Source organism: Paroedura picta, chromosome 1 (assembly GCF_049243985.1).
Source record: "Paroedura picta isolate Pp20150507F chromosome 1, Ppicta_v3.0, whole genome shotgun sequence".
NCBI classification, from domain to species: Eukaryota; Metazoa; Chordata; class Lepidosauria; order Squamata; family Gekkonidae; genus Paroedura; species Paroedura picta.
Window position 1 is genome coordinate 201,490,320 of NC_135369.1, and position 24,594 is coordinate 201,514,913.

At 45.1% G+C, this 24,594-nt stretch overlaps 2 protein-coding genes across 3 annotated transcripts in view; one reads left to right on the forward strand and one right to left on the reverse strand.

The window, feature by feature from the left end:
• Positions 1-20,260, forward strand: part of RB1 (RB transcriptional corepressor 1) — a 55,087-nt gene extending 34,827 nt beyond the window's left edge. For both annotated transcript variants that reach the window (XM_077316599.1, XM_077316605.1), the window contains 10 exons: positions 6,290-6,408; positions 8,193-8,308; positions 9,219-9,364; positions 10,781-10,885; positions 12,352-12,465; positions 13,039-13,202; positions 13,896-13,926; positions 14,410-14,552; positions 16,138-16,187; positions 19,181-20,260. In XM_077316599.1, the coding sequence (XP_077172714.1) occupies positions 6,290-6,408; positions 8,193-8,308; positions 9,219-9,364; positions 10,781-10,885; positions 12,352-12,465; positions 13,039-13,202; positions 13,896-13,926; positions 14,410-14,552; positions 16,138-16,187; positions 19,181-19,254 (1,062 nt within the window). In that variant the 3' untranslated portion in view covers positions 19,255-20,260. The remainder of the gene's footprint in view (positions 1-6,289; positions 6,409-8,192; positions 8,309-9,218; positions 9,365-10,780; positions 10,886-12,351; positions 12,466-13,038; positions 13,203-13,895; positions 13,927-14,409; positions 14,553-16,137; positions 16,188-19,180) is intronic.
• An 802-nt stretch (positions 20,261-21,062) lies between these two features.
• LOC143827220 (RCC1 and BTB domain-containing protein 2) overlaps positions 21,063-24,594 on the reverse strand; it is a 35,162-nt gene continuing 31,630 nt past the window's right edge. The window contains exon 14 of the mRNA XM_077316616.1: positions 21,063-23,938. Within this exon, the coding sequence (XP_077172731.1) occupies positions 23,798-23,938 (141 nt within the window). The 3' untranslated portion in view covers positions 21,063-23,797. The remainder of the gene's footprint in view (positions 23,939-24,594) is intronic.

The window sequence follows — 24,594 nt, forward strand, 5'->3', positions numbered from 1 at the left end:
ATGGGTAGTAATAGACGAAGGACCTATTGCATTTTTGTTGTCACAGTGTTTGTTTATTTTAAATTTCTGTTGCAAGTGGCAGTTAACAGGGTGATAGCTTAGGTTGTTGTAGACTCACAGATCAATGCACAATTTCTCTGAAAATCTAGTGAATTTCAGCAAACTTTGCTTCCAGTGTATGGGGCTTTATTCTAACAGTGAATTTGTATCCTGGGATCAATATGTAGTGTATTAATTCCATACTTGACGGGCTGTATGTTCCCCTTCTGGAACTGTGTGTGTAGTTGTTGTTTTTAAAAGTCACTTGGGCCCCTTCTGTCTGTAATATTGTCTGCCACTGGCTCATCCACTTCTTGGGAAACAAGGAGAAATTTTATCAATCTAAAGAGGAGCTCTCACCTTTTTTAGAGGACAAGAAGTCCCCACCATAGCAGCCTGGCAACAGCTGCTTCAGAGAAATTGTAGAAAGTTCCAGGAGAAACACTCTCTTCCAACAAGGGGACAGGGAAACCCCTCCTTAATGGGGAGGTGGGTATGTTTCTGTACTTGAATTTTCTCATGGTGGTCGAGGATGCATCAGCCAACTACACAAAGGCAAGAGGGCATCAGTCCTCCCATAAATGCAGGAAGGAGTCTTCAGAGTTCTCCACCTACAAATTACTCTTATTTGAACACAGGCTACAGAAGGCACAAGGAGGTTCATAAGGCTCTTGACTTACATGACACAGATCCTTGATGTTCTCACACCCTTTTTTCATATAAATAACATCTAAACAGGTGGTTGTTCTGGTGTTGACCAAAAGGAAGAAGTTGTCTGTTAAGTTCCACTTAGAAAACGAAACTCTGGAGGTCAGCCTGCTGGGAACTTATCCCCAAAGGGAGTTCTTGCCTTTTTTTGGTAGCTCCACCATTTCAGAACCTCTCATTCTGCTTCCCCAACTATTTCTAGAGCTAGAATATGATCTTTCCTCAAGAATGGGCAGCCTAAAGATCTCTGTGGTCACCACTATGTGATGCCGTCATTCCTGCAGATAGGCATGAGGTGCCTGGGGATCCAGCTTAAGAAAGCTTGAGCTTCAGAAGACATATGAAACAACATCTTTGTATTCTTGGCCTCCGCTACCAACTCTGTTTGGACCTGTTTTCTGTTCACTGAAGTTTTGGAGGACAGCATGACGTTGGAAGGATCTTAACAAGCTCACTAGAGCCACTAAATTCTTGACACACTCATCCATGGACTTCCTCCTGTATTCAGCTCAAGCCATAGCAGTAGACAAATTCTGCCTCAGGCACCGTAGCACAGAGCTGCATTTTGACATCAACCCTGTACCCCCTTCTTAAGTGACCAGGAGAAAAAGGTGTGAGAACAAGAGCGACTCCGGAGAAGGTGCTGCTAGACACAGTGGTGCCCCCACCCAGGCCTCTTATGCACGGGCCAGAACGCCCGCGCTGGCTGTAGCTGCCGCCATGCATAAGAGGCCCCACCGAAGACATTTTTCAAGGTAGCAACCTAATCGTCCTTTTCTGTATTTGAGAAACGAGATGAATGCATTTAGCTTCTGCAGTTGTGTCCTCTGCCTGGCAGGCTCTGCAAATTATAAGGAAGAGCCTCATTTTTCCATCTGCCCAGGATTTGCATGAGCTGATAACTCCTTCCCGTTTATTATCCTGGCAGTATAAGAGGAAAGGAAGTTGAACTTATCAAGACGTTTTCATATTTACTGTTGGTTCAGTAGGCATACTCGCAAGTCGCATAGGGAAGGGAGTCAAACAACCACATGGAGGAGTGGAACAAATTTAGAGTTCAGTGGCCAACAGAGTTCAGGAAGTGTGTACGCACACGAAAGCTCATGCCTTGAATAAAACTTTGCTGGGCTCTAAATTTGTTCTGCTGCTTCAGACCAATGCAGCTACCCACTTGAATCTGGCTTCAGGGAGGAATGGGCAAGGTTCATGTTTGTGTGTTTCCCCAGTTCTCCAGCCTAGGAAATGCCAGAGCTTTCCTGTAACCGTTTATCTGTTGACCTGTCTCTTAAGGGTTCTTAGTCTGGAAGATAGTTGGCCACGTTTGCCTTTGGGGGGGGGGGGCAGCCTTCCTTTTTGTGAATATAGTGTCATTGGGGGTTGCCAATATGTAGGAGGGGCTCTGTCTGCAGAGGAAATGAACTGTTCCCACTTGTTATCCTTGATGCCAAACTGCAAGGAACTTTTTGGTATGTCCGACTCCCCTGCGTAGCGGCAGAACATTGTTAGGGTGCTTCTTTCGAGTCTCTTACCAGACTCTCAGTCATTCATTATGTGTGCTTGAAAGATAAGAAGTTTGGAATTTTTTAAATTGAGGATTGTGAGCCCTTGAGGGTTCACTGCCCTACTGACCCGCCCCCAAATGAGAAGTCTGAACAGAAAGACAGTGGTACACGTTAGAATGGATCAGACACATGCCTGGCAAGACTTGTCCCTTTCTTCTTTTACAACATGCTGGTTATATTTTAATAGAAAGGGGAATTTTAAGTTTTGTCTTCAGCTCTGAACGTTGCACTAGGAAGAAGCATTGTTTCAAATTATTTCTAGCACTGTCTTAAGCTCGTGGTTGAAAAGCTGGGTTAAAGTCCACAGGCCGAACAAAAGCAAACTAATTAAGTCCCTGTTCTGAAAAAAGGCGAGCTGTTCTTAACTCATGAGCTCTAGTATCTTTCCACAGGGCAATTCCCTAACTGGGGTGTTACACTGGAAGTCATTAGTCATTCCCTACATCAAGTATTGCTCTGCCTTGTAATTTCCAAACAATTAGATATGCGATCTTGTGTCTAGGGCAGGGGTAGTCAAACTGCGGCCCTCCAGATGTCCATGGACTACAATTCCCAGAAGCCCCCTGCCAGTGAATTTGTAGATGGCCATCATTTATCTTCCAGTAGTCTTTTCTCCAGGCTAAACATAGCCAGCTCCTTCAAGTCTTTACACACAGGAATGAGTCTTCAGTCACCTCACCATCTTTGTTGCCCTCTGGACATGTTCCGCCTTGTCAACATCCTTATTAAACAGCCGTGTGCAAAACTGAGCACAATACTCCAAGGGAGGTCTGACTGGACCAGAATAAAGTGATATGGACCCCATACAGCGAATGCTGGCAGGGGCTTCTGGGAACTGTAGCCCGTGGACATCTGGAGGGCCGCAGTTTTACTACCCCTGGTCTAGGGTATGCTTCAACATTATGTTCAGAGTCTCTTTCGCTTTCTTCCCCCCCCCCCCATCCAGAATGGGCCAGTGTTGTTCTCACAAACTCATTAGTGAACATATCTTCATGACAGATTTGATGAGCTTTAGGTATGGCCTCTAGAGAGCTAGTAACAGGACATAGAAGTGAGATCTTCCCCCTGATGTTGCCTCTTCGCTCTGGGATTCAGTTTTCATGAATGTGGAGATTCCACTCAATCACTATAGCTAGCAGCCACTGATTTAATTTATTCCCTGCCACTCCCGTAAACCAGCTCATGGCGGGTTACAGTGGTCCTTTGATAAAAATCCCAAATAAAACCCCATTAAAACAGGACACAACAATAATACAATACAAAACAGAACAGAACATGGCGGTAATAGCACACAACACCCATCCCACTAGAATACCTAATAGTGGGGGTTGGAGGAGGGCCATTGATGTCACATGAGCCCAGGGTGCTATCTAGCACTGGCACCAGGTAGACCTATCCTCCATGAATCTATCCAATCCCCTTTTAAAGTAGGCTATGCCTGTGGCGCAGAGTGGTAAGGCAGCCGTCTGAAAGCTTTGCCCATGAGGCTGGGAGTTCAATCCCAGCAGCCGGCTCAAGGTTGACTCAGCCTTCCATCCTTCCGAGGTCGGTAAAATGAGTACCCAGCTTGCTGGGGGGTAAACAGTAATGACTGGGGAAGGCACTGGCAAACCACCCCGTATTGAGTCTGCCATGAAAACGCTGGAGGGCGTCACCCCATGGGTCAGACATGACTCGGTGCTTGCACAGGGGATACCTTTACCCTTTACCTATGCCTGTGGCCATCACTACATCTTTTGGCAGTAAATGCCTCGTTTTAATTATTCTTGTGTGAAAAAGTGTTTCCTTTTGTCCATCCTGATTCTACTGTCCATCAACTTCATTGGATGTCCTCAAGTTTTAGTATTTTGGGAGAGAGAATAATTTCTCTTTGTCAGCTCTGTTTACCCCATGCATAACTGCTTAAACTTCTGCCATCATGTCCCCCCTTAGTCTGGGAAAAGTCCCATATTCTTCAGCCTTTCCTTGTAGAAAGGGTGCTTCCAACTCCCTAATCACCTTGGTCGGTCTCCTCTACTTTTTCTAGCTTTGACTTGTCCTTTTTCAGATATGGTGACCAGGCCCATAGATCAGGCTTTCTCGACAAGGATTGCATTAAACCCTGGGGTTTCTTGGTGGCTACGGAAGGGTTTCCCAAATGGATGGGAATTAATGAATTTTTAATATATTTTTAACACTTGATAAACATTTATTGGGTGATATGACCATATATGGTCACATCATTGCCCCCCATGCTCAAAGATGGGCCTGCAGGGGGTGGGAAGGGGAGTGGCCCCGGGTGGGTGCATACCCAGCTATGCTTCCCAACCATATTCTGCACATTCATGCCACTTCTGGGGTTTCTTGAAGCCTGAAGAATGTTTCAGGGGTTTCTAAATGGAAAAAAGGTGAGAAAGTCCACCATAGATCTATATGAGGGAGTTATAATAGCAGCAGTTTTATTTTCAATCCTTCCTAATAATCCCTAACAAAGAGTTTGACTTTTTCACTGCTGCAGCACACTGGGTTGGCACTTTAATTGAACTATCTAGTTGTTGTTGTTGTTAGGTGTGAAGTCATGTCCAACCCATCACGACCCCATGGACAATGATCCTCCAGGCCTTCCTGTCCTCTACCATTCCTCTAAGTCCATTTAAGTTTGCACCAACTGCTTCAATGATTCCATCCAGCCACCTCATTCTCTGTCGTCCCCTTCTTCTTTTGCCCTCAGTCGCTCCCAGCATTAGGCTCTTCATTAGGCTCTTTAGGGAACTACCCAGTACGACCCCATATACTTTTTCCTGTCAGTTCAGACCCCATTAGTTTATAATCTCATGAGTTTTCGTAGTGTCTTCATCTTCATGCTGGACAGGAGACACTGAGGATATCTTAAGACTAGATTTAAAGCCCATTTTACCAAGGAATAAAATGGGCGCTAGCGGGGGGAACAGTAGGGTCGCAGGGAATTGGTGGGCGGGCGTGGTCAGCAGTGCTGCGGCCTCCTATGTCTCGCGGGTAGATGTACCTTCCAGTGGGCTGGTGAGTCCAGGAGGCCGGGTGGGCGTCGAGGCGATGGCGGCGATCCAGATGCGACGTCGGAGGCGGTGTGGTATGTGGGGCAGCGCGGCCGCGGCAGCAGGCCAGGCACTGCAGGCCTCGTGCCGCAGCCCAGCGGCGGAGGCGGGCCAGCTGCGGGGCTCGCGGTGGACTGGTGCATTGGCGGAGTGTGTCTGAGCGGCGGGAGCGAGGCGTTTCTCGGAGCGTCACCGCGGCGTCGGCCTGGAAGGCCGGGGACAGGCTGGGTGTCGTCACAGGCGCAAGGTGTAAGTGGGGGGATGGGCGGGGACGGACATTAATTGCCGGGGTGGGAAGGGCGTGGCGTGGGGCAGCCAGGGCCATTGGTTAGAGGTGGGGGTGGGGGTGCGAAGCAGGCGGGCAGCGGTGGGCGTGGAGGGGGGGTTAGCAGTGATGGCGGTCTGAGGGTAAGGGCTGGGCCGAGGGAAAGTATGTTTCCCAAAGGCCAGCTTTGTGGGGCGAACATTAATTAAAGATATGTGCAGTTATTCTTTGTTTGTTTGTTTGTTTATTATTTTGATTTATATCCTACCACTCCCCAGTGGGCTCGTGGCGGGTAACAGTCTTAAAAACCCAATAAAACTCCCCGATTAAAAGACTTTATACACTGATAACATGGCGGACACAACCCTATTTGGTGTAGTTTCTGCTCTTTAGCTCTTGGTAATGTTTTTTATGAGTATCCAAAAGCCTCATTCCATATTTCACAAGATACATGGTTTTTGTCATCACATATTGTTACATTGGCTCAATTGCTTCAGCCTTTGCATGTCAGAAATAGTTCTCTCTTTTGGAGTTTTGTAAAGCTAAACTGCTTAGGAAATGCTAGTCCCAGGTAAGCAAACCTGTCCCTTCTGTTCCAGATTCTGTGTTATGCTGTTTAAAATAATTTCATTAATGAAAATCATTGTTGCCGTCTGTTCTAGGACTCACCATTATTTGAACTTATAAAACAGTCAAAGGAACGAGATGGACAGGCCGACCAGCTGGAGCCTGCCAGCTGCCTTACGCAGCCCCCACAGCACAATCACACTGCCGCAGACCTGTAAGTAAAACAGGGACATGGAAAGCTGCTATATACAGAATCAGGTTACTGCTTTGCCTGTTCTGAGACTAGCACCTGCATAAGGCCTTGTTTTCTGAATTCCTTTTAGCCAGAGGTGCTGGACATTGTGCACGCAGAGGTTTCTGGCCACTTAACTGTGGCACTTCTCTGGCTTCACCTTATACGGTGTTTTAATCTCCTGATTTTAGCATTGGGAAACTGGTTTATCTGTACCTTAACTGGAATCATACCTACTGTAAAAATTTGTTAAGAATACAGAAGCTCAGGCAGCATATATTTCAGATATAATAGGCAAATATGCACATATTGAATAAGAGCTGCTAGATGAAAGGAGGAGCTGGACTTGAGAAAGCAAACAGAATGGCTTATGGTGCCATATATTTGTCAATCACATTCAAATTCAATACTTTAATGTCAATCAAACATTTTGTAGGTTTTCAGCCGATGCAAAAGTATAAGATGCATATACAGCACTTTGTTTTCAGTGTAATATATGTGTCTGAGAAGCAGTGCTGGTCGTAGCTCCTTAATACATTTATACAAGGTAGAAAAATGTACTTCTTTATCTGTTATAGTCTTTATTTACGGTCATTTAGACCAAAATTTTAGACATACTACTAGACAATAGCAGTTTGTAAAAGGGAAGGTACAACATTGAAAGGTTAAAAATGCATCAACAATAAAACTTAAAACTTCTCCACCATAAAAGCCAACATTTAGAAGCATTAACTGCCACTGACTATTTTACAAGGATAAAATGAGCCATAAAAGCAATAACAATAGCAAAGCTGTTCAAATATAAAACAAAAGACAAGATTAAGAGACATACGATAATATCCACTAACCAAAAAACATGAGAAGTTCTGTGGACCTATTATGGCTATACATGAGCGACCCAATCTTTCCTAATTCTTAAAGCTAGCCACGCTAGCCATCAAATTTCCCACTCAAGTAAGCAGAGGGTAGGGCATTGTGATGAAGGAGGGTAAAGGATCTCCTGTGCTCAGGATTTACCACTTTTCTTAGATATTGCGTCTAGGTGTTCCTGTTTAACAGATCTTTCCTAAATATTGTTGAGATCATGTTGCCTCTCTACTTCTATCACTCTTGTCTTACCAAGATCTATAGCCTTGTCATAACCCATAGACAAAAACAATTGATATGAGAGACCATAGTAGCATAGTAGCACAACTTTTTAGTGAGTGCAATTTGCCAAGGTGCGATGAATGTGTCTATCATTATTAGTCCAGGCTTTGGATGGCTACCTTTATCTGTTATATAAAATGGGGAGCAAAGCTCTCACTAAGTAAGTCCATCCAATTTTGTGACTGAACTAAACCCCCTTATTTTTCTGGAGTGCTTCTTTGGAAGTTGCCATAAGCACATGTTTGAAAATTGGCTTGTTCACCATTTTCTAAGCATATACCAAGAGTGGTAAGCTTCTATTCACACTCAAAGCAAACTGCGCACTACATTTCATTGTGACCCTTTTGCTTTACCAGTGACCACAGTGATGACAGTTAGGAGTGGGGCTAGAATGCAGGCAGATAAAAGGGATTCAGGCCAGAGTGCTGTTATATTTTAAAACAAATTGGCAGCATGTGTGTGTCATTGATTTGACTATGTTAACTATAGGTAATGTATTGAATTGGTTTCATGGTGTATAATGATTTGTTAGTTGTTTTTCAATTTCAGTCATTCTCAGAGCTATTTGCAAGTTGGAAACATTGACTAACATGCCAGTGGTGGTATTTTTCTCTTAGATATCTCTCCCCAAGTTCAACATACTCCGCTGCAGTTCCAGATATTCAACCAGCATTGGTTAATCAGCCTCAGAGGCCACAGAAATCTACCTCTCTCTCGCTTTTTTACAAAAAAGGTTAGTAATATTATGATAAGTAAGTATTGTGGCTTACTCCCCCCCCCCCAACATAATCCCCAACCACATAATCCTCGTTCTCCCTTCTAGAGTTTTGTAAAGCTATAATGTGCTCCATGCCACCCCAGGCATCACGCATGAGAGGGATCATGTGGTTGGGGAAATCCTCCATCATTGCTGAAATAAGCTCTGTATGGGGTCCATATCACTTTATTCTGGTCCAGTCAGACCTCCCTTGGAGTATTGTGCTCAGTTTTGCACACGGCTGTTTAATAAGGATGTTGACAAGGCGGAACATGTCCAGAGGGCAACAAAGATGGTGAGGTGACTGAAAACTCATTCCTGTGTGTAAAGACTTGAAGGAGCTGGCTATGTTTAGCCTGGAGAAAAGACTACTGGAAGATAAAATGATGGCCATCTACAAATATCTGAAGGGCTGTCATAGTGGATGGAATGGTCTTCTGTTGCCCTAGACTAGGGGTAGTCAAACTGCAGCCCTCCAGATGTCCATGGACTACAATTCCCAAGAGCCCCCTGCCAGCATTCGCTGGCAGGGGGCTCTTGGGAATTGTAGTCCATAGACATCTGGAGGGCCGCAGTTTGACTACCCCTGCCCTAGACAGTTGGACCAGAACCAACAGATTGAAATTAAAGCAAAACAGTTTTTGGCCAAACACCAGGAAGACCATCCTGCCAGTCATAGCAGGTCCTCAGTTTACACAGGCTGAGGTGGTGGGTTTTTAAGCAGAAGCTAGATGGCCATTGACAGCAATGCTGAGTCCATGAACTGTAATGAAAATTGCAAAGCTTTATTGCAGATTCCTGTACCGTGACTGCAGGCTGTTACAGAACCCGGGGGAGATTGGGAAATTGATACTAATCTAGAAATAGCAAATTTTTTTCTTTCTAGTATACTGGCTGGCTTACATACGACTGGACAGCTTAGCCTCGCGGCTTCTTCCTGACCACCGGGACCTTGTACATTTGATCTGGACGCTTTTTCATCACACGCTGCAAAATGAATATGAACTTATGAAAGACAGGCACTTAGATCAGGTAATGCCTGACACGCCTTGTATAGTCGAGGTTTCTAACTTTGATTAGGCTCCCTGTTATCCACCAACTTGAGTTATGGTCACAAAGGGGATCTCTTAACAGACCTGCATGGAGTGATCAGTCTTGCTAAAAAGAATATAGAAAGTGCCATGAGGGATTCGACTGAGGCAGGGGTGGCCAAACCTAGATGTCCATGGACTACAATTCCCATGAGCCCCTGCAAGCATATGCTGGCAGGGGCTTATTGGAATTGTAGTCCATGGACATTTCGCGAGCCACCATGTGGCCACCCCTGAATGATTAAAGTGACCTCGGCCAGCATTCTTTGCAGGAATCTCAGCCATCAGGGAGCTAGATTGCAGAGCAGCAAGTGTCTGGTGACCAGCTAGAGCAGGGGTCTGCAGGGGGTGCCTCTGGCACCTGCTGGCCCCTTTCCCAGCATCTGCCAAATGCTTTTAAAAAGCAGCGGCTGCCTTCTGAGGCGTCTGATTGGCTGTGCGGTTTTTAAAATCATTACAATGGGAGCTGCTGCCACCACAGCACAAGGACATTCATTATAAGACCAAAGGGAAGCTCTGGCTGCTGTCTTGTGGTGGGCCCTGTCTTCGGCAGCAGCCGTTCCATGGCGGCCATTTAGCAGCTGCGTCTGCCATGTGGTGTCGGAATCTCAAAGGCACCCAGAAGCTAAAAGAGATTGGGGACCCTTGTGCCGAAGCATCATGGTGCTTGTCCATCTCTGATCTAGGGGCTACTTGAGCTCTGTACAGACAAACGAATGAATGTGCCACGTCAGAACAGGACTGAAGGTCCAGTGCCTCCCCCAAAAAAACAAACTGGTTCGGGCCAGTACTCTTTTTCCTGCTCTCTGTGTGATGCAAATTCATCCCCCACCCCTGAGTATTTCGGTATAGGGCAGCCTTTCTCAACTTTTGTACCGGCAAGAAGTTTTATTCAGGCTTTGAGAAATCCAGGAAGTGGGCCAATTGTGCATATGATGGGGAAGCATAGCTGTATATATGCCCCCCGGGGCCCCTCCCTTTCCAATTCCCACCAGGCCCATCATTGGCCATTTTGAAGGGGAGGGAGGGTCGACATGACCATATATAGTCATATTATCCAATAAATGTTTAACAAATTTTTAAATTATATCTAAAAATAGTTAACTCCCACCCATTCAGGAAACCCTGGGTCCATCAAGAAACCCCCGAGTTTCATGAAACCGTGGTTGAGAAAGCCAGGTATAGGGCTATGATTGTGCTCTTTTTTGGTCAGCCCATTTCTAAGCATAAGGCCAATTTTAAAACGCACAAGCAAGAAGATGTCAGTCCTCTCTCTTCTGATTTAGTCTATCTTCAGACGGAAGCAGAATGCCATTGATTACCATTTCTGAGTTCTTCCTCTTTGCTTTTCCAACAGATTATGATGTGTTCAATGTATGGCATATGTAAGGTGAAGAATGTCGACCTCACATTTAAAACCATCGTGACAGCATATAAAGAACTCCCTAATACAAACCAAGAGGTATGGAAAAGCATATTCTTTTCTTTTCTTTTTTTTAAGCAAAGGAACTCACCAATCTGGTGCAATTTCTAAAAACTCAGGAGGAAAATTATAACCTGGAGCCTTTCCTGGCTTTAGTATTTTCCCTTGGCGATAGATCAAGATGGATAGCCATGTTGGTCTGTCTGTGGTAGGAGAAAAGAGCAAGGGTCCAGGCTGACAAAATTTTGTGAGTCACAGTTCCCTTCTTCAGATATCTGAATGAGTGAGCAGTGATTCATGATAGCTCATACCTATCACAAATGTTGTTTGTCTTCTAATAGGGGTGGGAATAGGGATGAACCAAACCGTTTAATGTTAAACAGTTACTTTGTTATTATTAATGTTATAACTAGTTATATGTAATGTTTTCTGTATAGTTTCTTCAGTTCCATGTAAACCGCCCTGAGCCTTTGGGGAAGGCGGGATATAAATGTGAAAAATAAATAAATAAATAACCTGCATTAACAAACAGGCTTGAGGAGGACTGAGGGAGGAGAGACAGCAGACAGTTTAAGGGGGGGGGGAGTAGGTGTACAAGCTCTGGCCCTTCCCAGGCCAGACACCTCTAGAGTGGACTTCTGTAACTCGCTTTACGCAGGCCTGCCCTCAGCCTTGATCCGGAAGATACAGCTGGTCCAAAACTCCAGGGTGCTCACAGCAACACCATGGAGGACCCACATTCGGGCCCAGTCTCCATCAACTACAGTGGTTGCCATCTGAATTCCAGATCAGGCTAAAGGTTCTTGTAATTACCTTTAAGGCCATATGTGATCAGGGCCCAGCGTACCTGAGGGACCGCCTCACTATGCCTCACAAAGAGCTTTATGCTCCACCACCACCAACCGGCTGATGATTCCTGGCCCTAAATAAGCCCGCTTGGCCTCAACCAGGGCCAGAGCCTTCTCTGTCCTGGCCCCCACCTGATGGAATGAGCTCCCAGAGGAGATCAGAGACCTGATGGAGCTAAAGCAGTTCTGCAGGGCCTGCAAAAGGGAGCTCTTCCACCAGGCATTCGGTTGAGACCAGGCATAACCAACAACATCTGCAGGGCCCCTGTTCCCTCCCTCCCAGAAATCCACCCATGTGTTCTGCTCTGGACCTACTTGCATCGTTATACTCTGTTGCCTCTTTTATAGTTTCATGTTAATATTATTATTATGAAAAACTATGTTCCATGTACTGTTTTTGGCGTTTTATGTAAACCGCCCTGAGCCTCAGGGGAAGGTGGTATATAAATACAAGAAATAAATAAGGGATGCAGAGGAGTGGCCTGGCAAAATAGTATTTATTTTACAGCATTTATTTCCTGCCTTTATGCCCAGCCAGGCCCACTGAGATGATGTCAGAGCCACATGAGGTTCCACAGATGGATCAACTACTGTGGGAGGGTGGGATGAGGGGAATGCAGACATTACAACTGACATCTAACTTTCTCACCTTTCTAGACTTTCAAGTGTGTTTTGATCAGGGAAGGAAGATATGATTCCATTATAGTCTTCTACAACTTGGTGTTTATGCAGAGGCTGAAAACTAACATTTTGCAGTATGCTTCCAACAGAGTAAGTCGTTTGCCTCTGGTCCTGTCTGTCTGGTGCTGAGCTCTTGAGTTCTAGGATGGGGTAGGGGAGCTGGGAGGCAGAGTGGCGTAGTGGTTAGGAATGGTGGCTGCTAATCTGCCAAGACGGGTTTGATTCCCCGCTCCTCCTCCCCATGCTGCCAGCTGGGTGACCCTGGGTTCTCCACAGCACTGATAAAGCTGTTCTCACTGAGCAGTAATATCAGGGCTCCCTCAGCCTCACCTCCCTCACAGGGTGTCTGTTGTGGGGAGAGGAAAGGGAAGGAGACTGTAAGCCGCTTTGAGACTCCTTTGGGTAGAGAAAAGCGGCATATAAGGACCAACTCTTCTTCTTCTTCAGTAATCTCAGGGCTCTCTCAGCCTCCCCTCCCTCACAGGGTGTCTGTTGTGGGGAGAGGAAAGGGAAGGCGACTGTAAGCCGCTTTGAGACTCCTTCAGGCAGTGAAAAGTAGGATATAAAATCCAACTCTTTTTCTCCTAACAATAATAAAATGGTTTTTTTTTAATTAGTAGTACTCCACAGCACTGACGCCTCGTTTTAATTCTCGTGTTACAGCCTCCAACCTTGTCACCTATTCCGCACATTCCCCAGAGCCCTTACAAGTCTAATTCTCCTTTACGTGTTCCTGCGGGGAACAACATCTACATCTCTCCTTTGAAAAGCCCCTCCAAATTCTCTGAAAGGCTCTTGTCTCCTAACAAAATGACCCCAGGATCAAGGTTGGTACCCTCCTTCTCTCAGCAAAGGATTGCACCAGACACAAAGGCAAACAAGAGAGAATAATTTCACAGGGCGGAATAATTCCGTAGGGCTCCTGTATGTATATATGTTGTTAAACCTTTTTTGTGTAATATGACCGTAGAGGATCATGTCAACCCACCCATCCCTCCCCAAATGGCCAGTGATGGGCTTGAAGAGGGTGGGCATGTCCACAACTCTGCTTCCCAGCCATCTTCTGCATGGTTGTGCCACTTCTGGGGTTTCTTGAAGCCTGAACAGTGTTTCAGGGGTTTCTTAATGGAAGAAAACTGGAGAAAGGCTGGGTTAGAGTCTTTGGGAGGGTAAGTTAAAAAGCTGGGTTCACCTGGCTACATTTCCCTCTCAAGGCTGCTTCTCTTCCCCTCCCCCTGCCCCACATCTCCCATCAGCAAGGGAAGAAAGAGAGGTTCTTGTACCTTTCCACCTGCAGGAAGCAAAGCTCTTTGAGAGAGACAAATATCAAAACTGGCAGTGGCACAGAAGAATATACAGTGGAGAGTGTGCTTAAAGATGCGCATGGATATGACAGGGCCTTTTGAGTAGTACTGTACATGCTAAGTTTTCTGTGTAGTTTTGTGAGCCCCCCATCTCTCCCGTTTCATCAAAAAGGTGAAAGAATGCTAAGGTGCCTTTCTTTATTCTTGTTCCTGCAGGATATTGGTGTCGATAGGCGAATCCTTTGGGGTGAGTCTCTTGTGTTGAATGCCAACTGTGTCTATTAGGGCAGGGGTAGTCAACCTGCGGTCCTCCACTGGCAGGGGCTCATGGGAATTGTAGTCCATTAACATCTGAGGACCACAGGTTGACTGCCCCTGTATTAGGGAATAGAGCATTAGTGTCAAACTGAGAAGGTATCATTTTTTGTATCATCTCCCTGAGTTTTATGCTTTCCCCCCCTTTTTAACGGAAAGCAGCTGCTTCGTGCTGCAGGCAGCAGCGGTAGGAGGGTGGAGCGTATCTTTTAGCTTGGTCATGCATTTACCTCTATCTAAGATGGAAACAAATACAGGAGCCCAGCCTCTGTTAAAGAAAACAACAAAAACCAGAGAAAGTTACGTACTTTGAGCCATGTGGGCTAGTATCAGGTCCGTGTAGCCCTCTCGCAGGTGTTTTATTTTTAGCCCAGGGGCTCAGTTTGACATTTTGTATGGTTTTCTGGTGATCTAGACCGCCGAAAAGTTTCAGAAGATAAACCAGATGATGTGCAACAGTGATCGCCACCTGAAGCGCGGCCTGGAAATAAGCACGGTGCCCAAACCTCTGAAGAGGCTCCGCTTTGATATAGAAGGACAGGATGAAGCAGATGGCAGGTGGGTTTTGCGAGCCTGGTTCTTTGTGCTTGGTGAGCTTGGTTGTTCAAAGGGATTGGAAGTCTCCCATTTCTCTCTGTTTTCTAAAGAAACGGGGCCATGGCTGCAACTTCCTGCTGTAACACCCCAGGCCATTCCTCAGGGTTCCCAGAGAGGACATGGGGAGGGGGAAAGTCCTATGCTATGAGCAGAGCCCTTCTTGCCATTCTTAGGATCCAACCCAAAGAAATTTTGAAGGGTCCCTCTATATCTACAGTACCATAATGTACATGCATGTGCCTGTTTTGAGGTATTTCCAGCATTTGAAAACTTGTTGTTCAGATGGTGTGGAGAATGGCCCTGCTAATCCACAAGCATCACTCCCTTCAGCTCTTGGGGTCCGAGTGGCCCCCAAATCTCTGCCAAGTGAAGCTGTTCTTCTGTCTGTTCATTCTTTTGCTGATCTTAATGTAAGGCAGATTCTCTAGCTTAGATGTTAAGAGTCCTATACACTTCGTATTGCCTTTGAGCCCTTGTTTAGATGGCCTTCTGTCTGCTCCACAGCGCAATGGCGGCCATCAAGGTAGGGCTCAGGTGCAAGACTTCCTTCCTCCAGGCATAATCAGTTGAAATTGACCTCCAAAAATGGCTCCCCCCACCGAAGGCTTTTATGTCCTCTTCTTCCTCACCCTGTTATGGGCCCTGTGTCCCTTCTTGGTGTCCTGGTTAAGGACCGCCTCATTTTCTCTAGCCAGGATGCCCATTAGTATTTCCAAATCTTTAATGGTTGGTCCTGGTGAGGCTTGGGATCAGCTGACTTCCCTCCTTTTGCCCGTCTCCACCAGGAGAGAAGAACTTTTTAAATGGCCACCTCCACGCAAAATGCATTTGCTCACTGAGGGTAGTTAGTCTAATGATTTGTTACAACTTGTATAAGAAAGAAGCTTTGAAATGGAAGCTAGCCAGCAATGAATGGAGAATAGTTTCCTGGACCGAATTTATGTTATTGCATCTCTGTCCCTAGCAACCTCAGGACTTCGATGGTCCCAGTGCCCGGTCTCTGAGGCTCTAGAGAGAACTGGAAACAGTACTAGGGGAAGAGATCTGTTAATTTTAACTGATCACTCTTGCATCGTGTTGCATAGCTTCTCACAATACCTTCATTTGCAGGTGCTGAATGTCTCCTCTTCCCTCCCCCCGCCCCGTTTTGCTCTCATGTAGATAAAAACAATTTCTGTTTGGGTGCCCTTAATCAATTTCTGTCAGGGTGACAAATCTAAAGAGGACCGATGACATTTGAATTGGTTCTAGCAAGCTGGATTGAGGAATTGTGCCTGGTCTGCATCTTGAGAAGGTTAAGACAAATGAGCGTGAAGTGGCATTTAAGGTCGTGCTGCACTGAGTGGGGGAGAAGCAGGCTTCACTCAGCTGGAAGTAGAAAAAGAATCAGTCTGTGCAGTTGCTGCTTGCATTGCGTAGTATAGATTGTCCATCTGCCTTGCCATATATCACCATTTGCCTGGTCCACTAACCCTGGGCAGCTGTCCCTGAATTGAAGAGATGCATGTCTCTGTAAAACAAGAATTTTTTTCTCCCCACTTTACAGGGAGCACCTCTCTGGAGAATCCAAGTTCCAGCAGAAGCTTGCAGAAATGAGTAAGTATCTGTCCACCTTTGTGGGCTTTGTGGGTAATTGCCACACAGGGGGTTGAGGAGAGGGAATTGGTGACATTTTGTACACAAGGTTCCCAGCATCCCTTTTCCCTCTGGGCTCAGCTGGGCTGCTAGAGAGGTGTAAAAGCCCACATGTTAACTCTTGGTTCAACCCAGCGTGTAAGGTCAGGCTCTACAAGAACTGATGAGAACTAGGTATATTTGGGCTAACAAGCAAGAGTTGGTGGATGAGGTGAAGGAGGTGGGGACCCTAGGGGCAAGTGAACATGTCCTCATAGAATTCCTTTTGAGACGGAGGGGCAAGGAAGCTGATAGCCAGACGCGGATGTTGGATTTTCATAGGGCAAACTTTAATAAACTCAGAGACATTATGAGTGACATACTATGGACAAGAATGCTGGAAGGGAAGGGAGCATGTGAAGGGTGGGTGCTACTCAAACAAGAGCTATTGCATGTTCAATCCATGACTATCCCAGAAAGACGAAAACACTGCAGGAGCTCTAAGAAGCCTATTTGGATGAACAGAGAACTTCAAGAGGAACTAAGAAAGAAAAGGAAAATGTTCAGGAAATGGAGGGAAGCTCTAAAGAAGAGTACCTACAGGTTACTAGACACTGTAGATCAATCATCAGAAAGGCCAAAGCTGAGAGCGAGCTAAGATTGGCCAGGGAAGCCCATTGTAACAAGAAAAGATTTTTCAGTTATGTGAGGAGCAAACGTAAAGTAAAGGAGGCAATAGGCCCACTGTTGGGTGAATCATAGAATCATAGAGTTGGAAGGGGCCATACAGGCCATCTAGTCCAACCCCCTACTCAACGCAGGATCAGCCCTAAGCATCCAAGAAAAGTGTGTATCCAACCTTTGCTTGAAGACTGCCAGTGAGAGGGAGCTCACCACCTCCTTAGGCAGTCTATTCCACTGCTGAATTACTCTGACTGTGAAAATTCTTTTCCTGATATCTAGCCTATATCGTTGTACTTGTAGTTTAAACCCATTACTGCATGTCCTTTCCTCTGCAGCCAATGGGAGCAGCATCCTGCCCTCCTTTAAATGACAACCTTTCAAATACTTAAAAAGGGCTATCATGTCCCCTCTCAACCTCAAGGTGGACAAATTCTAACAGAGGATGCAGAAAAAGCAGAAAGGCTCAGCGCCTATTTTACATCTGTTTTTCCCACTGGTCAAAGGGTTTAGGCACATCTAGAGATGGCAGTAGCCAAGGGATAGTGTCCGGATGGCAGGTTGACATGGACAGAGAGGTTGTCGAGTGTCATTTAGCTGCACTGGATGAGTTCAAATCCCCTGGGCCGGATGAAATGCACCTGAGAGTGCTCAAAGAACTTTCCGGAGAACTTGCACAACCCTTGTCCATCATCTTTGGGACCTCTTTAAGGACTGGAGATGTCCTGGAGGACTGGAAGAGAGCAAACGTCATTCCAATCTTCAAAAAAGGGAGGAAGGATGACCCGGGAAACTATAGACCAGTGAGTCTGATCTCTGTTGTGGGTAAGATAATGGAGCAGTTATTAAAGGGAGCAATCTGCAAACATCTGGAGGACAATTTGGTGATCCAAGGCAGTCAGCATGGATTTGTCTCCAACAGGTCCTGCCAGACCAACCTGGTTCCTCTTTTGACCAAGTAACAGGTTTGCTGGATCGTGGAAATTCGGTTGATGTCGTTTACTTGGATTTTAGTAACGCTTTTGATAAGGTTCCCCATGATGTTCTGATGGATATATTGAAGGACTGCAATCTGGATTTTCAGATAGTTAGGTGGATAGGGAATTGGTTAGAGAACCGCACTCAAAGAGTTGTTGTCAATGGTGTTTCATCAGACTGGAGGGAGGTGAGTAGTGGGGTACCTCAGGGCTTGGTGCTCGGCCCAGTACTTTTTAACTTATTTATCAACGATCTAGATGAGGGGGTGGAGGGCTACTCATCAGGTTTGCAGATGACACCAAATTGGGAGGACTGGCAAATACTCCGGAAGATAGAGACAGAGTTCAACGAGATCTGAACACAATGGAAAAATGGGCAAATGAGAACAAGATGCAATTCAATAAAGATAAGTGTAAAGTTCTGCATCTGAGTCAGAAAAATGAAAAGCATGCCTACTGGATGGGGGATACGCTTCTAGGTAACACTGTGTTTGAACGAGACCTTGGGTACTTGTGGATTGTAAACTAAACATGAGCAGGCAGTGTGATTCAGCGGTAAAAAAGGCGAATGCCATTTTGGGCTGTATCACATCAAAATCACAAGATGTCATAGTCCCATTGTATACGGCAATGGTCAGGCCACACCTGGAGTACTGTGTGCAGTTCTGGAGGCCTCACTTCAAGAAGGACGTAGATAAAATTGAAAGGGTACAGAGGAGAGCGACGAAGATGATCTGGGGCCAAGGGACCAAGCCCTATGAGGATAGGTTGAGGGACTTGGGAATGTTCAGCCTGGAGAAAAGGAGGTTGAGAGGGGACATGATAGCCCTCTTTAAGGATTTGAAAGGTTGTCACTTGGAGGAGGGCAGGATGCTGTTTCCGTTGGCTGCAGAGGAAAGGACACGCAGTAATGGGTTTAAACTTCAAGTACAACAATATAGGCTAGATATCAGGAAAAAAATGTTCACAGTCAGAGTAGTTCAGCAGTGGAATAGGCTGCCTAAGGAGGTGGTGAGCTCCCCCTCACTGGCAGTCTGCAAGCAAAGGTTGGATACACACTTTTCTTGGATGCTTTAGGATGCTTAGGGCTGATCCTGCATTGAGCAGGGGGTTGGACTAGATGGCCTGTATGGCCCCTTCCAACTCTATGATTCTATGATTTGTAGCACTTCTGTTTGCATGAAACTGGAAATAATCTATTCAGATTAATGCTTCATTAAGTGGTTGTTTGTCTTCTCTCAGTGTTTTTTTTTAACTTAAAAGACATAACTTAAAGACAACAAAACCTTTACCAAACAATCATGCTTTCTTCTGCAGCCTCAACTCGAACTCGAATACAAAACCAGAAGCTAAATGATGAAGCTGACATTTCTACCCCTGATCAGAAGTGAAGTCCCCTGCAGACCGTTTCACACGCCTTGTCCTTTGCTCAACTCATCCTGGGCCCCTGGCATCCAAATCTCAGCTTCTCCTTCTGTAACCAATAGCTAAATTGTATAGTTGGGCTTTTTTTTCACTTCTGTTTTCCCCCAACCTTTATGCTATTGATGCAGCCTGTATACAATCTTATCTACTTAATTGTTAATTTATACAAATTAGGGTTTTTTTTAAAGTGCAAATTTCTTTGTTTCCCAATGTAGTTTTACTGGTTTGATACCATTTTGTTGTATTTATGCTGAACTCGGGGGGGGGGGGGATAAGTTTGACGTTTAAGTAGGATTAGTCCAAATGCACTAATTTCATTTTAATCTTAGATTTCGATGCACTATTTCCCATTAATTAGGATCCAAATATTGCAGTGTTTAAAAACGCGGTTTCTACTTTGTAGTCCTCCTGCTTCACGTGCAGAGGTTTCTGCAGGATTAAACCCTACAACCGTGTGTAGAACTCGACAGTGAGGTATAAACTCAATCTCTAGTCATACTACTGAAAAACAAAAAAAACCCACCCTATACCTCATTAACAATTTTCTTTTACCCCGTTGATAATGATAAAAAAAACATGCACTTGTTATCGGTTAGCCCGGTTGGATTTTACTAAATTATTCCAATTTCAGCTCTTCCCTCTGCAGTACGCAATACCCAAAGTGCACTTTTCTGTCTGTATCATGAACAAAGAAAGAGATTTAAAATGCTGTAGAGTTAATGGTTCCAGATGCATTCGTTTCACACAAATCAGTACTTGGATTGTAAACACTGAATATGTCAAGAGACAAAACTGAAACTCTTGGGATTTTACTAGTAATAGCTTTATTTAAGACTTGGGATAGAAAACTGCAAGCATCCTATTTTAATATGACTCTGTATCCCCAATAATTGGCAACCATACACTAGAAGTACTGTTCGGTATACTAATGTTACTCCTTTAAGGATAAATAAAACAGTTTTTAAAATAAAAGTATCGGTTTTCTTCAGTTGTGTAACTTGTATTACAGGAAATACAAAGGACATCTTTAACCTGTCATTTCAGAAATTTGTTGCAGCATAGCTTAGGAAAAGGGAGGCTTTCCAACCATGCTGTCAGACTTTGTTATTTTCTTGCTAGGTACAACTTCCACCTGGGCCAAGCTAATCTACTGGCACCCTAACTGGACCCAGAATATCACTTCTAGGCTGGATTTATGTAACTCACTCCACACGGGCCTATCCTTATCCCTGACCACAAACTAGCAGCCAGGGTTCTTGCAAGAATACCTTGGAGGGCACACATCTGGCCTGCACTCCCAACAGCTGCACCAGTTACCAGCTGAATACTGGATCAGGCTTAAGGTTTTGGTAATGATCCTGGGCCTCTCCACCTATGCTCCCCAAAGTGCACTACGCTGTGCTGGCACCAATAAATGGGTGATCCCTGGCCCCAGGGAGGCTTGTCCAGCCTCGACTAGGACCAGGGCCTTTTCTGTCCTGGCCCCCACAGCTCTGAAAACACGAAATAACAAGCAGCAAAATCAGAAGGCTATAAATAAACATTAAATATTAAACATTCTGTTATAAGCTTTACTGTTAGAAATATTACGTGTTCTCAGTTATTGTATGTTCAAATTATGGTGTTTTTTGTATCATATGGATTTCACTAAACCGCCCTGAACCCCAGGGGAGGGCGTTATTTAAATGTAATAAATAAACTTACTAGGTAGGAATTAGAATAATATTAATGTTTGTCTTTAGAAATTATAGTGAAGTAGAAAAGACCAAGAGGGTAACACACTGTCTGATTTTAATTAATGATTACAATGTTAACAGATTTCCACAATGCCAGGATTGTAGACAAAATTTAACTTTAACGTGACAGCTCCTGTCAGTACACTGGGATGTAAAAACAGTTCCACAGTCAATAACTATTTTTCAATCAAAGGTAGGTGCCTGCACAATGAAAACTCTAGTTAACTTTGCAATCCTGGATGGTCACCAGAATACTGACCCTCACTACAATTATCTCCATAAGACACATAAAACACTCTTCCACTTTCCTTGTTTTAAATACAATTTCGTCTAATGTTGCTAGTAGCATCTGAACAAAACTATTAGAGGTCATTCCAATACAAAATATTGGGAGTTTAAACCCTTTAAAGAAAAATCAAAGTCTCTTCTAATGTAGAATAACTCAATTCCAGCTACATGGGGAGAGACCAAGCATCTGAAACACACACAGACACACACACACACACACACACACTGATCTGTGAGCTTTGCATACGGCCATTACTGGACTTTCTGTATCATTCGCTCACAGCAATACAAAAGATGTGTGGAGTTCACTCACATCACAAAACAGCCTGAACATTAAGAGTCCAGTTTTCAAACACGCACATGCAAAGTTGTTCCCCACGCACTTGGAAGAGTTTTGCGAGATATCACATACTAAGAATTCAAATCCATAATCATCATCATCATCATAATCATCATAATCTGACAGCTGAAATGCAAGTGGAACCGCTGCTGTTCACGTTTTTTTTAAGTACACAACAGAACTGAAAAAGGAGTAAGAAATTTAAATCTGAGAGCTTTAGAGGGATGCATGCATCCAAAGACTTCTGAGTAGTTCCTGCTCAACAGCGTTGCTTCAAAAATACTCATTTAAGTTCCCATTTAAGGAGAAAAGTTGGGGGAAATACAAGACAGACCTAGTAACGGCTTCCCTTTAATTACATGTGTGTCTTAGGGGGGAAATGTTTTGTGGCAATAATGCCTGATGCAGTCCCAGAAGCTTGGGTGGGAGTAGGGTGGAGCAGGAACTATGTATATGACATGAACAGAGAAAATGGTTTGGTCGCAAATGGGTGGTTCTTCACTAACCTAGGATTAACTGGGACTCTTGAAGCTTCTCTCTGAAGAAGCTTCTCTGGACATGATGAGCCCCCCCCCCCCCCCCCACTCACTGACAGTCTTTAAGCAGCAGCTGGAGAGATAGTTCTCATGGATGCTTTAGGCCAGGCTCTCTCATTCTTTTGTGAAACCCTGGGATTTCTTGACAGCCTTGAAAGGGCTTCCCAAATGGGTGAGAGTTAATTAATTTTTAATACACGTTTTAAAAATCTGTTAAACGTTTATCGGATGATATAACCAAATATGGTCATGTTGACCACCCCGTGGCCATCAATGGGTCTGGAGGGGGGGGAGGGGAGGGGAGGGGCCCCGGGATGGACATGGACACAGCTCGGCTTCCCAGTCATATTCTGCATGATTGCGCTGCTTCTGGGGTTCCTTGAAGCCTAAAGAACGTTTCAGGGGCTTCTCAATGTTAACAAAGTTGAGAAAAACTGCTTGAGGCTGATCCTGCATTGAGCAGGGGGTTGGACTACATGGCCTGTATGCCCCCCTTCCAACTTTATGGTTCTAAGTGAGCTCTGTCCCACAAAACAAGATTACCCACCAAACCTGTTAGTCTTCAAATTGCCACATTTCTGTAGCCGCTCTGGCCTGTGCCACACAGTCGAGAAAACTTGCCGCTTTCTTTACAGGGAAGGGCCGGGTCCCTTATTATTATTCCCTTTTCTCCTTTTGCAACTTGGTGACATCACCCCCCTTTCACTTAGCATAGCCTCAGTAACAGCAAAATGGGGGGGAGGGGCTGGACACAAGCCAAAAAATTTAGACAGAAAGGGGCACAGATAAATAGCTCATGAATGATTTCAAAAGGCCAAGTAAGGCTCAGACCCTCAAGCTGCAGGGCACAGTTTTTGACATGCTTAAGTGCAGAACAAGATCTGTTACTCTCTGCAAGTGGGATGTGGGCCTGGGGTGGAGAAGTTCTGCAAGCAGAGCAGCAGATCAAGGAGGCAAAGGAAAGGAAACCGTTCTCTGGAGCTTCCCATCATAACATCTAACTTGTCAAGTTCTGAGCATCAGCGTGGTAGCGTGCTTAAGAATCACAGCCTCTACTCTGGAGAACCAGGTTTGATTCCCCATTCCTCCACATGCAGCCAGCTGGGTGACCATGGGCCAGGCACTGTTCTCTCAGAAGTCCATCAACCTCACAGGGTGGCTGTTGTGGAGAGAGGAAGGGAACGGGATTGTAAGCCGCTTTGAGCCTCCTTTGGGCAGTAAAAAGCCAGGTATAAAAGGCATCTTAGGGCATCTATATGCTGCTAATACAGCTATAATAAGACTGTGGTATGCTATCTTTTCCAAACATTTTCTCAGAAGACCTTAAGGAAAGGAGCCAGTTAATATGAAAGGGGGAAATGTTAATGTTAAAGCTATCGTATCTAAGTATGATCCCTAGGTGGTGATCTTTTAAAAAAAAATTACAGGTGCATGGCACCACATCCCCGAAGTCAACGGCTTTGTTCTGAAACTACGAAACCAAAAATGCATTCCTCTCGCCTTCAATGAGAGGGCCTCTGGATCCCAGCCAGATCCTGACACTTCAGGTTTAGAGGTATGAACATTCCGTGCTAAAAACGAAGTTTCCGTTGTTTCCTGCAAAGGTCCTTCAGTTTTTAAATGCTCCCACCTTGCTGGCTTTGCTGATGAAGTTCTTCAAAAGGTCGTGGTCCATTTCGGCAAAGCCCATAGTCTGCGTCACCACCGTCAAGTGATTTATGCAAAACCGGAAGCAAAATTCCTCCAAGTCCTAGGAATGAAACCAGTTTGGTTAGCGATGCAAGTAGCCACAATCAAACCACATTTCCCAGGAAGACCTACGAGAGTGCAAACTCTCACTTTCTCTGCGTCTCTAGCTAGCGCCCTCGACATGCTGTGAAGTCACAGGTGACTAATAGCAACGTGGTGGGGTTTTCAGGACTCCCGCTCCTCTGTGTGTGACCCGGTAGCTTAACAACCAAGATCTGATGAGACCATCCAGGGTGTAAACTGCACGGAGCTTTTATTCCAATCCCAGGTCGATTCAGTCCCTGCCCTCTACACAGAATGCGATTTCCGTTTGGATTTGGGGCGATTTAAATTTTCCTTGATTGATCTGGAGTGACCCTACCTTTATTGTGCGATATCTCAGACTGCTTTTAATCCTGAATATATTATAAAATCGCATTGTTTTGAATCTGGGCTCTCCTCCGTGGTAGAGGACCCGTGATTGGCTATAGGTGGTCATGTGACAAGGAGAAGCCCCTAATTTCTCTCAACTTCTGTCAGCCTTCAAGAAAAGAAAGGATTTTTTCCTCCCTCCTCTGACTTCTTGGATCCTCCCCCCCTCTTCTGAGCCTCCCTAACCACGTGCAGAAGAGTTTCCTGTTTCAATGGGGGGGGGGGGGAGAGGAAGACCTGAGTTCA